Below are 18,940 nucleotides of genomic sequence, written 5' to 3'. Positions count from 1 at the left end.
AATTGCTTATTTGTGTGACAAATCTAAGAATGTCATTCATTATCGGAATTTAAAACAGTGTTTGCAGCATGGTTTGAAGTACTAGAAGTCAATCAGTCACCGTGGCTAAAGCCATATGTCGATCTCAACAATAATTTAAGAACAAATGCAGTTAACGAGTTTATGAAAGATTTCTACAAGCTCATGAATAACAGTGTGCTTGGTAAGACTATGGAAAGTGTTGACAAACGCGTTAATGTAAAATTGATTAAACTGGGAAAATATTAAGCAACGGTATGGTGCTAACCATTTAATAAGTAAACTGAATTTCCATAGCTGTACTATCATACATGAAAATTTAGTTATTATACAGATTAATCGTGTTAAGGTTAAGTACGACAAACCTACCTACGTCGGCTTTGTAGTACTTGAATTAGCTAAAATACTAATGTATGAATTCCATTACGATTATATGATGAAGTACGCTCATAATGCGCAATTGCTCTACACAGATACCGATTCGTTTATTTACCAAATCAAAACTTATGACTGTTACAATGATATTAAGCCAGACTTACGTAGGTTTGATACTAGTAACTATCCTGATCTACCGCTAGTAAACAAAAAAGTTCTAGGTAAAATGAAAGACGAATGTGCTGGAAATATTACCGATTCATTTGTAGGTACTAAATCCAAATCATATTGCATAATGCTCATAAATCAACTACAAATAAAGAGATCAAAAGGAATTAAAAAGAATGTAGTTCAGAATCAGCTAAGTTTAGAAAATTATAAAAATTGTATTTAAAGTAATCCACCTATTTTACATAAGCAAATGGCTGTTATTAGAAGCAAGAAGCATCAGTTGTACACTCATTTAATTAGTAAGGTAGCCCTTAATAATGATGATTGCAAACGGTTTGTCATTCCAAATTCTACCAACACTCTACCCCTCTACCCTGGGACATAGTAGTATTGATAGGTACTACTTCACATAAAGCAGAAGTGTGTGTGTGTGTGTGTGTGTGTGAGTGTGTGTGTGTGTGTGTGTGTGTGTGTGTGTGTGTGTGTGTGTGTGTGTGTGTGTGTGTGTGTGTGTGTGTGTGTGTGTGTGTGTGTGTGTAAACATTATGCTAGGGGTGTGTACTTTGTAATATATACGCTAAGCTGTCTTACATCACAATTTACTGTACATATAGTATAAAGATAGTAAGAAGGGAGAGGTACGCTGAGAGCGTAGTACAGCAAATGATTCAAGTTTAAACGTGTGCATACAAAAATTGTAAGATAAAGCATGTACATACAAGAACTGCGTCGAGAAGGGAGAAGTACGCAAACATCACTACGGTAAAATGATTCGAGATAAAACTTGTATACACAAGATGTAAATAAATAATGTAGAATTGGCATATTCTTTTATTTCAGATTAGGTATTACCTTCACCTCCTCCCAATCCTTCCTCTCGAAGAAGAACAAGAGTAAGTATGTCAAGAAAGAAGGTATTCAGCAGATTCGTAAGTATGTTATCGTCTTAGAAGAGCAGCTCAGTAAGTATTTTGAGAAGAGAATTTTTTTTCTGAACAGTGTTTGATTCTAGTCTTGCAATGCAGTGTTCTACAACATCGAACTATAGTATGTATATGTTTTTGAACGGTAGTATGTGTTCAAGTCTAAACTTGCACAGTGATGTTATTACTGCACACTCTTGCTTTTGCAATCCATGTTCGATAGAGATGTGCCTTGACAGAGGAGGAGGAGGAAGAGCAGCTCAGTGAGTATGGTGAAAAGGATTTTTTTTCTAAACAGTGTTTGATTCTAGTCTTACAGTGCAGTGTGATACAACATCGAACTACAGTATGCGATTCTAGTTGTAATATGTTTTGAACAGCAGTATGTGTTCAAGTCTAAACATGCAGCACGTGCACCTTCGCGATGCATGTTTAAACTTGTTCGATAAAGCTATGCCTTGACAGAGGAGGAGGAGGAGGAGGAGGAGGTAAGGAGGAAGGAAAGGAGGAGGTGGAGGAGGTAGCCATAACAGCCGCAGCTATCTTGTGTAGTAGCCTCTAAGTGTTAAGTGCTAAGTCGGGAAAGGCATCTTGTCGTAAACTAAGGATAGTCTCCTTCAAGATGGTAGATGAGAGGTTAGGTTCGCGAATGCACTACTGTTTAATGATGATAGCTAATGGAACTTTTCCATTTGCCCGCTACTACGAGCTTAAGGTAGTAGCCATAAAGATAGCAGCACGGTGTTCTGTTGATTAAAGATGGCGGATGACAGCTGACGGAATTTTTTAAATTGCCCGCTACTACGATAAAGATAGCAGCACGGTGCTCTCTTGATTAAAGATTGCTGCTGTCAAAAAAAGTACATAGAATTTAAATTACCCACCACCACCACCACCACCACATGTCAAAGAATAAGGTTTAGTGCCATAAAGATGGCAGCACGATGCTCTGTTGATTAAAGATGGCTGCTTGTCAAAAAGCACGTGGGTTTGTAAAGCACGTGGAAATTGCCGCCACCACATTTCAAAGGTAGTGCCGTAAAGAGGGCAGCACTAAGGTTAGCGATGCAAGATGGTGAATGACACCTGTCTAAAAATCACGTGGAATTTTTCAAATCACCCGCAGTGTCGTAAAGAGGGCAGCTCTAATGTTAGCGATGCAATATGGCGGATGGCAGCTGTCAAAAAAGCACGTGGCTTTGTTAACCGATTCAAATATCGCGCTAGTAAGGTTTAGTTGGCAGCACTGAGGTTTAAGCCCGTCAAGATAGCAGCACTGAGATAAGCGATGCGTTGTTGTTTAATGAGAGCTGTCAAAAAGCATGTGGCTGTCAAAAAAGCACGTGGCTTTGTTTACAAATTCAAATCTCGCGCTAGTGAGGTTTAATTGGCAGCACTGGGGTTTAAGCCCGTCAAGATAGCAGCACTGAGGTTAGCGATGCGTTGTTGTCGGATGACAGCTGTCAAAAAGCACGTGGCTTTGTTTACAAAATTCAAATCTCCCACCAAAAAAAGTAATGCATAAATGAAAGATCAAGCCCTTTCACAACAGTCCATTTCACATCTTGATTATGTCTAATTTCAGTCTTTAAATAATAACCTGTTAAATAATTCTTCATTCATTTATCCAGAATTGCTTTAGCAACTTTGAAGTTAATATGATCTGATCTGATCTCAACTTGGCAGGTTCGATCCTGGCTCAGTTCAGTGGTATTCGAAGGTGCTCGAATACGTCAGGTTCGTGTCGATAGATTGAATGGCACGTAAAAGAACTCCTGCGAGACAAAATTCCGGCACCTCGGCATCACCGAAAACCCTCAGAAGTAGTTAATAGAACGTAAAAACAATAACATGATGGGCACTATGAAAATTTGTCGAAAATTTCACAAAGCATGCTTTTCTGACTTTAGAAAAACAACACTTTCATATGCAGCAAACCGTTAACTTCTCGATTAATGCTTAACAGAATTAACATCCAGTTTATCAAGTCCAACATATAAATTATAACGATGGCTTCAGTTTCTAATTAGTTGCGTGAATGCAAATACTGTATAACATCTGTGAATTAATGGTAGGGTGTCAGCCTCTGGTCAAGATGGAGGGTGCAAACCCGGCAGAGGTACGGTAGTCGGATTTTTTATGGGTGGAGAAAAGTCCATTCGACACTCCATGTCGTACGATATCGGCATGTAAAAGATCTCTGGTGACATATTCAGCATTTAACCGGAAAAATTAGTTTATTCTGTCATCTGGTAGAGTAAAACGAAACGTCGAAATTGACGCGCAGGCAGCCTAGATGGCGTCAAATAAAAAATGCCATGACACGGCAGCGGACGCCATGTGATTGTTATTATTTTACCATAATCTTACATGTATATTCTATCAGAAAAATGCACCTTGATACATATGCTAATGACCACAAAACTAGCTGATAGCATCCTCTCTGTCAACACCTCTTAATCAGTTCTTACTTGTTCTTGTTTTACAAATCAACAATATTATACAAGCAAGGTCTTGAGAGTCTTACATCTTCGCCTACAGCCCTATGCTCTTGTTCCTAGATACACCAGATGAACGAGACCGACAATATGGATAATGATAATGACAATGGCGTGCGGTGAACTGTATTCATTACCCCAGATGCAAAAAAGTTTTTTAAAATATAAACAATCATTGCCCCACTACACTCTCTAAAGTCAACATTACCATTTTATAAGGCTGCATTTTTCATGGAAAGGTCTACCTGAGAAAGATCTTTCAAGAATATTTGCAACCACACGCTTGCACATACTTCCAAACTGATATTTACAGCAGTGACGACACCATCATAACTTAATCTATAGCAGATTTTAAACAATGTACTTACAGTTTCATCCGGTGACGCTTTGTGCTAGTACAGTCATGGTTTTCACAAAAAATACACTGAGACTAACTATTTGTTTTTTACTTAAAAAGCCTATCTAAACTAATCAGCAAAATTTAACTGATATTTTACCGTCGGTGAAGTTTTATAGTTTCACTCGTATACTGAGTGTACGTGCATCAATGACAAACGAGGGAAAATATCTGTCACAACGTATAACACACCTTATGTTCATGAAGAATGCCACAGAACTCGCAAAACCTTCACCTATAAACCAAGAGGAACACTGCAAAATTGCACCATATACCACCATCACAGACAACCATTCGCGCTTAACTCTGTTTTCAAACTGGGCAACCTAAATATTTTTCTGCGGCTATATACTCTACACGTGCCATCAATGAATTGCTCAAAAAATTGTATAAATGCTGAAACCCAAGACTACAATATATTCTTCTATATTACAATTGATTTCATATACTGGCTCTATTTTTATTAGCGAGACGATGTGCAAGTGGCTATATTGTTAGGACATTAATATTTTCATTGCAGTCTCTAGTGTGTGGTGCTGAAAACTTCAAGTGTCAAGTATTAAAACAAACACCCCTTACCTAACTTAGCTGGCCTGCCGCCGTAAATTGCTGTCGGAGTAGGGGCCACAGCTTTGCCACAGCATCACCCAAGCAACCTTAAATTTAACTGGGGGTAGTTCTCCATCGCGCCAGCAAGGAAACCCAGTTCGCTGGAGAAGCTGAACTGCGGTAGTGTGAGCGGATTAGCGAGACAGCTGTACTTGGCTTGGCTTCGATGTTCGCAATTTTTTTAACATTATAAAAAGCGTTCTAAGGAATAATTAGAAAATGTTAATACAAAGTTCTTTACCCCAGCAATGCTGGGGTAGATGGGATTCAGTGCACGCCACTGGACAATGATATTCTTTTCACCTCCTTGTTCAAAGATCCTCTTGTCAATCTTGGCTGATTTCATCTTTTCCGTACTAGGTAGTATAAGTTAATGAGGCCTTGAGGCCTAGACAATAATCTATTCTTTGCTTTCTGTAGCGCTTCTCATTAGTTCCATGACATCTTCATTCTTCAAGATGTCAGGCTTTTCCTCGTGCTCCTTTAGTTCAGTGGTCAATATTCTTGATGTTTTGTTATCTAAAACAAATTCCTTACTACTTATAAAATCTTTGATTTGTTTTTTTGGAGATACAACTAAAAGGACATTTCAGTGGTATTGCGCTCGATGGCAATCGTTATAACTTCAGAACCATCAGTCCAATTTAAAAAAACAAAGTGTTGTTTGGAAGCCTATTTAATACCTTACAACTAGCTTCAAGGACAGCAGCTAATAGTGCTAGCCGTTTTGCTACGGAGGTGGACACATTGATGGCAAGATGCTCGCTTCCTGTGCTGAAGATCGTGATGTCGAATACCGGTACAGTCAGTTGGTATTATTTAAATATCAGACACATCAATTTATTGAAATATGAATGAACTTCCATTTACGGTAAAATCCTGGCACTTCATTGTATCTTAAGATCAAGTGAGCATGCAGATTTACGGGCCCAAACTTTCATACTGTTGGATATTTTTAACCTCCATTTTTTTCTATATTGTACCTGTTTAGTTCTAAGGTTCAAAACTGCTAACTAGGTACTTTTTCCTTTCTTTTCATGTGTGTTTAAGACTACATAGAAATACTGATACAATATCAATCAAATTTAGTATCTTAATATGATGGTGGGTTTTAATATGAACATGGGTGCCAAACACAACAAATATAGAGTTCATGTATAAAAAAATTTATTACTAGTTGCTGGATCAAATTAGATAATTATGTTATATCCTGAAAATTACCACTTCCAAGAAAAATTCCAAAGAAGTAAGAGGATATTAATTTTCTAATACGTTCTCATAAAGAAAATAGATTTTTACTTACAACACTTTCATCATATTTGCAGGGCCTACGGAAATGTATTCTCATTGGGGCTGGGATGACAGCACTAGGCTCTTGGGTGAAGTGTGCTTCCATCAGTCCAGAGCTCTACTGGGTCACAATGGTAGGACAGACCATTGTGGCCATAGCCCAAGTATTCATGTTGCAGCTCCCACCAGAAGTTGCATCTGTATGGTTTGGCTCTGATCAAGTGTCAACCGCCTGCTCACTCGGCGTCTTTGGAAACCAGGTAAACTTTGCTCACTGGAACTGCTTTTAATAAACTAATACAAGTAGATTGGTGGTAAGGTAAAATGTCATTTGAGATGGGCTTTAGTCCAGAGAACTGACCTCCTTGTGTGTTGTACCTGCATTGAAACCTTGCCCAACCTATATGAGAGTAAATGTACTGTTTGTTAGTTATTTTCTCTACTTAAGCAGAGGCTTCTAACCCAATTTGATATAGTAAAGGAAATGGAAGGAGAGAAGCAGCTTATGTAGGTATAAAGGAAAGAAATTCCTTCAAAAAGTAGGTAAAGTTCCTCGTAATTACACTGCTAATATTTGTGCATTTTCAATTTTAGACCAACATGTACAATGCTGAATCTATGTGCTATCTTAAAACACAGGAAGCATGTTCTCTTTTTAGTTCACAAACATAGTGTCCAGTATTGACGTACCGGTACTATATTCTGTTTTAGTCCATTCATGTTAAGGCATAATTGTATTATACTGTGCAGTGTATCAGCTCATTGTTGTTTAGGTCATCCCTTGTGTATCTTTCTGATGACTTCCAGAATGTAGCCCATGTTTTCAGTCATAACTGCCTTCTACTCACAACACATATGTCCTTACAATTGTTGTTGATTTTCTCCTTGAATGAGTGCAAAACCAGTCCTTTTCCTTTTTCATGCATGAAGGATGAATTCTGAAAGTGTCCTAGATTATGGTCACCTGTAACATCCTCCAGTGACTTCTCTTCAAGAGCAGCAGTTTTCTGCCAGATGACTTCCAATGACTTAAGTGTTGTTCCAGAGGGATTTCATCTAGCAGGTCTTCCACCTTCCTTGATTAACGTAACTGTTGATCTAGGCAATACAGACTACTGCAACATTTAACTGACATTATAATGTCAATATAAGTGAGATTGATGTTCAGGTTACACTACATTGCCTGGCATGGGCCAGATCAAGTTTGTTACTGTCTCAGCCTCATGCTTGGCTTTTACAATATGAAAGTGACTGGGGTATGAGCGATGAAGTGATGAATTATGACAGACGTCACCTGCAATATTCAAATGAAAGACTACCTCAAATTGAAGGTTTATTGCATCATTGCTCGTCCTGTTGCTCTCCATGGTACCAAATGTTGGCCTCTACGTAAGAGATAGAATGTTGACTAAGTGTCATGCAGACAAATACATTGAGATGATTAGCCAGCATCACTAGTTTATATTGTGTTTCCAATGTGAACATAAGAAAATTATTTGGTTTTGCACCAATTCAGGAGAAAATATGAGAAGGTCAACTACAAAAGTAAAGACGTGCTCTGAGCAGAAAGCAGTTATGACTACAAAAATGGGCTACACTCTGGAAGTCATCAGAAAGATACACAAGTGATGACCTAAGCAATGATGAGACACTACTCAATGAAACTAAAACAGCACTTCTACCCACGATGAATGAAATAGGGATAGCAGAGCCTGCCACTAGGCCAGGCATCGTCAACTAACCTAGATGAATTCAAACTCAACGTTTGAGGGTTACGGAGCTGTGACGCTGCTCTGTGTCTACCCAGGGCTGACCGCCTCCTACCTTCTGTCGCTGTGATGGGGTGGTGCACTTAGTTGCTGACCTTACCATTTCAGCTGACATTACGAGCCATTTGAGTAATTTAAATGTTTCTTCGCAAGGCAAAAATTTTTTTTTGCTAGTTGTTTTACGTCGCACCGACACAGATAGGTCTTACGGCGACGATGGGACAGGAAAGGGCTAGGAGTGGGAAAGAAGCGGCCGTGGCCTTAATTAAGGTACAGCTCCAGCATTTGCCTGGTGTGAAAATGGGAAACCACGGAAAACCATTTTCAGGGCTGCCGACAGTGGGGTTCGAACCTACTATCTCCCGAATACTGGATACTGGCCGCACTTAAACGACTGCAGCTATCAAGCTCGGTAGGCAAAAATTTAGTGATTGGTACTATGTGCAGCAAAATTCATGCTTTTAAAGTGGAAATTGCATTAATTAAAATACAATTGCAGGGAAAATATTTTGAAAAATGTCCAGACGTGACTTGTCTAATTGTAACACTGAAATTACTGTGAAGCCTTTAAATAATTCCACAATGATTTAGAAATACTGAAGAGATGTCACCTGAATTAAACATTTTTATGATGCCCTTTTCTGTTCAAGGCTCCAAAGTAACACAAGTCTGAAAGATAGGTATTACAGTATTCCAGGTGGCCTCCTTGCATTTTATAAGAACATGGAACCAAAAGAATTTCTGTGTATCCATGCACTGACGACACTCATATACACAGAAGATCTGTCTTAAGATGTACAAATAAGATAAGGGTACAATAATTATAATACTAGTAGGAATGCTAATAATAATAATAATAATAATAATAATAATAATAATAATGATAATAATAATAATAATAATAATAATAATAATAATAATAATAATAATAATAATAATAATAATAATAATATTTTTTTATGAGGGTTTGTGGAAAATCTTCAAAAGACACTTGTGAAGGGTCCGCACTCCACAAGTGTGTGGGATTCTTACCCACTAAACCGAGCTCAATAGCTGCAGTCGCTTAAATGCGGCCAGTATCCAGTATTCGGGAGATAGTAGGTTCGAACCCCACTGTCGGCAGCCCTGAAAATGGTTTTCCGTGGTTTCCCATTTTCACACCAGGCAAATGCTAGAGCTGTACCTTACTTAAGGCCACGGCCGCTTCCTTCCCATTCCTAGCCCTTCCCTGTCCAATTGTCGCCATAAGACCTATCTGTGTCAAAGTGACGTAAAGCAACTAGCTTACCCACTAAAAACCACACACCCTTTTCCCACGATGTGTGTCATCACCCCAGAACCACTCTCGCATTACTTCAGGGTGATATCGTGCTTTGCCTTTCAGACGTCTTCTTTCTTCATTTCTCCTTTACGAACGTTCGTATGCTTCCAAATCCTTCTTCTTCTGACGAAGGATGTCCTCCACATACACTGCCATGCGATCCCAGGATTCCTGGTTTTGCAGCATAACCAAAATAATATTATCTGTTGTCAATTCTCCTAGTTTAGTTTCCACACATCTTCTCTGAATCATCCAATGCCCACATACACAAAAAGTGTGAAATACGTCGTCAATGTCATCACAGTATATGCATGCTGCGTCACTCGCTCCGCCCACTTTATGCAGGATATTCCAGAAATATCCATGTCCTGTTAGAAGCTGCGTGAGGTAGTAATTGACTTCACCATGGGCCTTTAAACCCAGATATCCAAGCATGGTATCAGTCGCTTGGTCCATTTGCCTTAAGGGTCATTTTCCCATCTGAGTTGCCATCGCCTCATCCGTTGACTGAAGGCACGCTTCTTTGTACATTTCTTTCCCAGCTCTCCTTGGGTACGCCAGATTTCATGTCGCTCCAAGAAGATGTCGTTTACTGGATTTCAGACCTTTAATATTTCCTTTTTTTTTTTTTTTTTTTGCTAGTTGTTTTACGTCGCACCGACACAGATAGGTCTTACGGCGACGATGGGACAGGAAAGGGCTAGGAGTGGGAAGGAAGCGGCCGTGGCCTTAATTAAGGTACAGCCCCAGCATTTGCCTGGTGTGAAAATGGGAAACCACGGAAAACCATTTTCTGGGCTGCCGACAGTGGGATTCGAACCTACTATCTCCCGAATACTGGATACTGGCCGCACTTAAGCGACTGCAGCTATCGAGCTCGGTTTAATATTTCCCATTAGTCTGCTAAGTGCAGTCGTGTATTTTACTGCCTTGTCTGTCGCTCTCTGGATATGACTCCAGAATGTGAGCTTGGAGTCAAGTGTCACTCCTAGAATTTTGTGCTCGCAGATGTTTCAATCACTAACTCTCCAACAGTCATTGGTACAAGAGTTTCGATCCTTTTTCTCGTCAGAAGAACTCTCTCCATTTTGTGTTCAGCTAATGTTGGACTGTGGCTCATCATCCATTCTTTTATGCACTGCATCACCTGGTTCAGTTTGATTTGAGCCATTTCAACATTACGAGCTACTATCAAGGCAGCCAAATCATCAGCGTAGCCCATAAGCTTCGTGTCCTCTGGCATCTCCAAATGTAACAAGCCATCATACATTATGTTCCAAAGATCTGGACCAAGGATCGATCCCTGCGCTGCACCAGCCATCAGGCGTTTTGTCTTTTCTCCATCTTCCATATAATACAACAGAGTGCGATCTTTGAAGTAATCTCTCATTATGCGCATAAGATATTGTGGTAGCTTGAATGTTTCCTCAAGAGCTACCAACATGTCGCTCCATCTTGCCGAACTGAATGCATTCTTCACATCCAGGGTCACAAGAAGTGTCAATTTATGGGAATGATGGTTGCCCATTTGTGCCCTTTCTGCTGTATTCGGCCCCTCCCACACTGCATCTAGCGTCAAGTGTCCTCTCCAAAATCCATGTTGGCGAACGATAGATCCCCTGCTAGTTGAACTGCTGAGAGGATTCAGGGCTGCAGAAGTTTCTCCAGGCCTTTTCCAGCTGTGTCCAGCATACATAAAGGTCTATAACCACCAAGTTTTCCTTTGCTGATCAGAACCAAACGAGCCATTTTCCATTGGGGACTAAAAACACCCGTTTGTAGGCAATGATTGTACATATTCAGCAACAGTTCTGGACATAATTCTGATATTATCTTTAACACTTCTGTAGGTATACCATCTGGTCCTGGAGTTTTCTTGTTTCTAAGAGAGCTAATAGCTCTATTCAGCTCTTCTACAGTGAAGAGGGGTATATCATCCAGTTCTTTTTCATCGTCACAGTCAATCCTCTCTGGATGGTCTGGGAATAGTGTATCCACAATTTGTTTAATTGTTTGTGGATCTGCACTCAGGGTTGAAAATGTCCCAAGTTTCTTCATTACAATCTTATAACCTTGTCCCCATGGATCATCTTTTACTTCTTTAGCCAGTGCCCACCATTTATCGGGTTTACTTTTTCTGATTGCATTACGGAGTTCCTTCTTCACTGACTTGTACTCCGCTGTGACTGAGGTATTCTCTTGACTGCCTCTCATCCTCTGAGCCCTGCGTCGAAGTCGCAGACAATTCTTTCTCAGTTGAGCAATCTCTTCGGTCCACCAGTATGCTGGGCGCTTGCTATTTCGTGGTCTCCTTCAGCACATTTAGGCGTTGCATGCTTGATGGATTAGCTGCATAGTGAGTTCAACACATACACCAGCTGCTTCTTTCCCTCTACGAGCAAAACATTTTTCAGGTATGTTCTCCATTCCATTCCGTATTACATCAATGAACTTTTCCTTGTTGATACCGGCTACGTTCCACCGTGCTGGCCTGTGCAAGATGTTTCTTTCTTGAGGAGATTCTTGAAGCAGTCGAAAGATGATATATTGATGATCACTCCCCATGTAGTTCTCAATCACTTGCCTTTCAGAAATCTTAGGCGTAATATCCTCTGATGAGAAGGTTACATCCAGTATTGTTCCCTGACATCCTGGCCGTCGAAATGTTTGCACATTTCCAATGTTGTTGACCACCAAACCTGTTCTGGCTGCCATCTCCATTATACGACGTCCTCTGGAGTCTGTTTGTGGCATGCTCCATTCCAACGCTTGAGCATTTACGTCACCAGCGACCACTAGTTTCTTTTTCATTCTGCGTATTACATCCTCAAGACCATTAAGTTTCATCTGAAAGTTGGAAACAGATTCATTTTTCATAAAATAACAGCTTACAATAGTGATTCCCCCAGTCTGTACCCAAACAAAACCGTCATCATATCCATGCTGTGTTACTGGGACTTTTCCTAGATCTGGTATCCAAATTGCAGCTGTTCCGAGGTTATCCACAAACCACCCTGGATGGTCCCTCTCTTGATATGTTTCGCTAATAATAACGATGTCTACTTCCATCTCGTAAATCAGCTGTGTCATAAGATCGATAGCTGTTTGACTCCTGTGCATGTTTGCTTGAATAATAATAATAATAATAATAATAATAATAATAATAATAATAATAATAATAATAATAATAATAATAATAATAATAATAATAATAATAATAATAATAATAATAATAATAATAATAATAATAATAATAATAATAATGTAATGTAATGTAATGTAATGTAATATAATATAATATAATATAATATAATATAATATAATATAATATAATATAATATTATTATTATTATTATTATTATTATTATTATTATTATTATTATTATTATTATTATTATTATTATTATGTGGATATTTTTACAGATCGTTCTGAAACTACACATAGTCAATATCCAATTAATGATTAACGATTTCAATTACTAATCTATCTTGTATCCTGTAATAACAAAACTGAATTGTTGCTATTATTTCTTGAATGTTCTTTTGCGAACACAATACGTCCTGCTACTTTCCCATTGCGACTTAAGGTATGGTTTTGTTAGACTGCACAGCTTGTTTTCAAGATTATTTTGAAGACTTTTTCGAATGGTCGCATCACTGTCACTCCTTTTTCATCACATAGTTCAAGGATCAGGCTAACAGATGGCACTCAAATCTAAAAATAGATATTTCTCGCTCTTCCCGCCTTTCTCCTTTGTAGTGTAAAATTTTGTCGTGCAACTTAAGGTATAGTTTCCTGAACAGTGTCACATACTATGACCTTTCATATTTTGGAAACCTCTACTCAAGCTTATTCGTCTACTAACGTCATTCCATACCATTTTGTATTACTGAAACAACAAGCAATTTATGGCAATTTTTCTTCTTCTACTTCTTTTCATTTTGGCCCTCTGAGGACCACGTTAATTTGTATCAGCTTTGTTTCTTCAGGTCTTTCTCCTTGTCCAATATTCTTCCATTCTCATACTTTGCAACCTTCTTCACTCTTCTGTTCATTTTTATATTTTGTAATGTTTGTCAGCATTTTAATACAGTAGTACTATAATAAAGTGTTGTCAGTAGGGAAGAAATGTAAAAGGTTCAAATGTCAGATCAGAAATACCTTACTAGAACAGGTAGATCTTTTCAAGTGTTTAGCATGTGTATTCTCCCAAAACAGTGGTACGCTACCGTTAAGTAAAATTAATTCGACGTCCAGCAAAGTGTATGCAGTATACTTGCATTTGGGGTCCACAATATTCTGTAAGAAAGGAGTCAGCTCTTGGACAAAACTGTCTTTACACCAGTCTGTGTTTGGATCGACTTTGCAGTACAGAAGTGAAAGTTAGATGGACTCAGGATGGTTCATTCATAAATTAGAAGTAACAGACATGAAAGTAGTGAGAATGATTGCTGATACAAACAGGGGGAATCAATGACAGGAGGGTATTCAGAATACAGAGATAAAGACTAAGGAATTAACTCAATGGATGAAACTGTGTGTATAAACCGGCTTTAGGGGTAAGGCCATGTGAGGCGCATGGAGGAGGATAATGGACTCAGCTATGGAGGATAAGAGAAGTAGAGGGAGACCAAGGCAACAATGGTTGAACTTGGTTTTTAATGATTTAAATATAAGAGATATGGAATTAAACGAGGCCATAGAGCTAGTTACAAATTGAGGGTCGTGGGGACACTTATCACAGTGGCTTGCAGAATGAACGCAGAAAAGTATAACAGTCTACAGGATGGTCAGAAATAATGTGAACTGTGTATATGAGCATTAGAGGGTTGGTCATACTGGTAAATAATTTGAAAAAATTCATTTGATATCTTGTGCCATTGTCATTTCATCAGCTACTGAATTTAGCCAATCAAATCGCTGCACGCGTGAATTCATATGGGCTTTACAAGGTGGTGTTACTAAAGCCCAGTTCATATTGTTACAGACCACCCTGTATAGGAAGATGTATGTACGTAATTTATTTGCTGTTGTTCCTATGTTATATAGGTATCAAGGCAAAGAATTCTGTTTTGTTGTGTATAGTTTCAGGTACAGAATGTATTATTAATAATTTGATTTATTATTAAACAATCATTAATCACAAGAATAATATGAACATATAATAAGGTAGGAAAGAGTCCACCTAATCAATACACATGTGTTAAAAAGATGTAAACTATATTATCATGGAAACATCATAGGGTCTAGTTTCAACCTCGTAATGTAAGGTCGAAACTATGAAATAGACTAGTAGAGCTCGTGACAAGTCATAAGACAGGACTGGATTCATTGCTCAAGTCTTTAAAAGATGTTGCAAAGAACGAAAAGTCAAACTCAGGTGTGTGAATAAAACATGTATTTAATTATTTTTTTAAAATCGAAAGGGTGGCTGATGGTTTGGTTTACGTAGCTGTCAATTTGCATTTGGGAGATAGTGGGTTCGAATCCCACTGTGGGCAGCCCTGAGGATGGTTTTCCGTGGTTTACCGTTTTCACACTAGGCAAATACTAAGCCTATACCTTAAATAAGGCCACGGTCACTTCCTTCCGATTCCTAGTCATTTCCTATCCCATCATCGCTAAAGACTTATCTGTGTCAGTGCAACGTAAAGCAAATTGTAAAAAAAAAAATAACAAAAAAATGACTTATCTGACACAAGTGAAGAAACAAACTGCTAGAATTGACAGGAAATAATAATAATAATAATAATAATAATAATAATAATAATAATAATAATAATAATAATAATAATAATAATAATAATAATAATAATAATAATAATAATAATAATAATAATAATAATAATAATAATAATAATAATAATAATAATAATAATAATAATAATAATAATATTTGTTTTATGAGGGATTGTGGAAAATCTTCAAAAGACACTTGTGAAGGGTCCGCACTCCACAAGTGTGTGGGATTCTTACCCACTAAAAACCACACACCCTTTTCCCACGATGTGTGTCATCATTCCAGAACCGCTCTCGCATTACTTCAGGGTGATATCGTGCTTTGTCTTTCAGACGTCTTCTTTCTTCATTTCTCCTTTACAAATGTTTGTATGCTTCCAAATCCTTCTTCTTCTGACGAAGGACGTTCTCCACGTACACTGCCACGCAATCCCAGGATTCCTGGTTTTGCAGCATCACCGAAATAATATGTCAATTCTCCTAGTTCAGTTTCCACACATCTTCTCTGAATCGTCCAATGGCCGCATACAAAAGAGGTGTGAAATACGTCATCAATGTTATCACAGTATATGCATGCTGCGTCACTCGCTCTGCCCACTTTATGCAGGAATTTCCGGAAATATCCATGTCCTGTTAGAAGCTGCGTGAGGTGGTAATTTACTTCACCATGAGCCTTTTAAACCCAGATATCCAAGCATGGTATCAGTCGCTTGGTCCATTTGCCTCGAGGGTCACTTTCCCATCTGAGTTGCCATCGCCTCATCCGTTGACTGAAGGCACGCTTCTTTGCACATTTCTTTCCTAGCTCTCCTTGGGTACGCCAGATTTCATGTCGCTCCAATGCAAGTAGGTCTATTGGGGCTATTGCTGCCACCGTGAGGATTGCAGGTTCGGAAACCGTGCGGTATGCACATGCAATACATAAACCCGCTCTCCGTTGTACGGCAGCTATCCTTCTCCGATACCAAGCAAATCTCAAGGATTCAGTCCAGATTTCAGAGCCATATAGGAGCACTGACTGAACCATCGACATGAGAAGACGTCGTTTACTGGATTTCAGACCTTTAATATTTCCCATTAGTCTGCTAAGTGCAGTCGTGTATTTTACTGCCTTGTCTGTCGCTCTCTGAATATGATTCCAGAATGTGAGCTTGGAGTCAAGTGTCACTCCTAGATATTTTGTGCTCGCAGATGTTTCAATCACTAACTCTCCAACAGTCATTGGTACAAGAGTTTCGATCCTTTTCCTCATCAGAAGAACTATCTCCGTTTTGTGTTTGAATAATAATAATAATAATAATAATAATAATAATAATAATAATAATAATAATAATAATAATAATAATAATAATAATAATAATAATAATAATAATAATAATAATAATAATAATAATAATAATAATAATAATAATAGTAATAATAATAATAATAATAATAATAATAATAATAATAATAATAATAATAATAATAATAATAATAATAATAATAATAATAAAAATAATGGAAGGATTCAGAAAAGGCTGATCGTGTCCAGAGCAAATCTTGAACCTAAAGCTAATCCTAAGACATCAGAGAATTCGTAGAAAAAATTTAGTCTGCACATTTGTTGATAAAAAAAAAGCCTATGATTCAGTTGATCGCGAATCACTCTTACAAATATTGAAAGAACAAGGTTTAGACATAAAAATACTTGCAGTCATAAAACAGACACTGACAGGCATGAAGTCCAAGGTTAAATTCATGGGTGAAATCTCATATCCCTTTGAAATGAAAACAGGAGTAAAAAGAGTAAACTCATGTCCTCATCCTTGTCCTTCCCTTCAGGCACACCTCCAATGGAGGTGAGCTGCATGTACCATTTTAACCACATAGCAGCCCTCCTACCATTCTTCAATTTCTGGCAGTTCTGGGAATCGAACTCGGGCCCCCGAAGATGGCAGCTAATAGTGCTAACCGTTATGCTATGGAGTTGGACAAAATGGGAGTAAGACAAGGAGATGAACTCTCACCTTTCCTCTTCAACTGCGTCCTTGAAAAAGTGATACAAGAATGGCGCAAACAGAAGTTAGTCCTCAAAATTCACCAAACAATCACATTAGGCAGAGGAAAATTAGCGATAGAATGCCTAGTATTTGCAGACAACCTAGCAATCTTAACCCGAGACATTTCATCTGCCCAAAAACAGATTGAACTCCTGAAGGAAATTGAGTAAAATGTCGCTTTCAGATATCTTTTGAAAAGACAAACACGCACCAAAATTCATGGAGACAAAATGTGGCTACATATTTTTTTGTACAATCTGTTTTATGCCACAGCAACACAGATTTTATGATGACGACGGGGGAGGAAAGGACTAGAAGTAGGAAGGAAGTGGACATGGCCTTAATTAAGGTACAGCCCCAGCATTTGCTTGGTGTGAAAATGGGAAACCACAGAAAACTATCTTCAAGGCTGCCAAAAGCAGGGTTTGAACCCACTATCTCCCAAATTCAAGGTCGCAGCTGTACGCCCGTAACCACACAGCCCTTGCTCGGTATATGGCAAAATTAAATGAGTATTAAAATTTAATTATCTTGGTTAAACAACTCAGGAAAGTGGACTCAAAACAAAAGCCAATGAAATTAGATGCCAAAAGATAGAAACTGCATACCAACTAACCCAAAATATCTACAACAAAAAAATGTATCTCCAAGCACACAAACGTAAGACATTACAATACAGTCATTAAACCAGAATGTCTTTATGGGTCAGAAACACACTAATTTTGAACAGAAAAGCAGACATTGAAAACGCATAAATAGGAAAGCAAAATCATGAGAAAATTTCTAGGCCCAAAATTCACTGATGGACAATACCGACACAGAGGCAGACAGTAAATCAAGCAGTACATGAATATTCACATTGATACTAGAAAACACAGGTTAAGATTCTAAGGACATATTAAAAGAATGCATCTGGGCAGACTTACAAAACAAATAGTCGAATTCTATGAAAGCAGGAGTAAAGCCAAAACAGACACAATGAAATGGATTGGCAAAATCAAAACCAATCTGAAACAGGCAGGAATTACACCAGCTGATGTCCAAAACCAGGTAATCTTCAGATCCAAAATTCACGAATGGCAAGTTGACCAAAAGGAAAGATCAAGGAGCAACCTGGTCTGAAGACAGAAAGGAAGCCCACAGTAAAAAATAGAAAGACATACGGGCACAAAGGAAGACAAGTGCATGCATCTAAGTACTTTGTGTAGTCCCAATGGGCTTATTTGCATATAAAAAAGCAAAGCAAAAAGCAAAATCATCTCCGTACGGGCCATGAAGGTTCTTGGAGGGGTGGAAGGTAAAGGCTTCCACTATTCGTAACCTCAGCACGTGATGGAGTGGAGTGATTAGCTCTATGCCTGACCACCTTTGCCCCTAGGAATTAACCTGGTACTCATTTTTGTGTAGGCTGAGTGAACCTCAGGGCCATATGCACCTCCAGAAGTGGAAATCTCGTTTCTTACATTTTATGACTTCCTGATGGGAATTCGAACCCACGTCCTTCCGGGCGAACCGAGCACGCCTTTACCACCTCGGCCAGGCAGCCACTTTATTAGCATATAATAATGTGTGTGCGTGCGTGTGTCTCTCTCTCTCTCTCTCTCTCTCTCCAGTCGTTGACCTGTTTCTCTATGAGGTCAGATATGAAGTGAGAGGAATCTTCATAGTCAGTTTTTACTGCCGGATATCCTTCCTGGCGTCAGTCTCATCAGAGGAGTTGGTGAGATGAAATGAATGATGTGATATATGATAACAGGAAGGGAGAGGTTGAAATCCAGTGCCAGCAC

General features: G+C 38.5%; 1 protein-coding gene across 1 annotated transcript in view; it reads left to right on the top strand.

Moving 5' to 3' along the window:
- Positions 1-18,940, top strand: part of LOC136866245 (heme transporter FLVCR2) — a 100,973-nt gene that overhangs the window by 36,310 nt on the left and 45,723 nt on the right. The window contains exon 2 of the mRNA XM_067143041.2: positions 6,317-6,541. Coding sequence (XP_066999142.2) covers positions 6,317-6,541 — 225 coding nt within the window. The remainder of the gene's footprint in view (positions 1-6,316; positions 6,542-18,940) is intronic.

This window comes from Anabrus simplex, chromosome 3 (genome assembly GCF_040414725.1).
Source record: "Anabrus simplex isolate iqAnaSimp1 chromosome 3, ASM4041472v1, whole genome shotgun sequence".
Lineage (NCBI taxonomy): Eukaryota > Metazoa > Arthropoda > Insecta > Orthoptera > Tettigoniidae > Anabrus > Anabrus simplex.
This window is presented reverse-complemented; position numbering and strand designations above follow the sequence as displayed.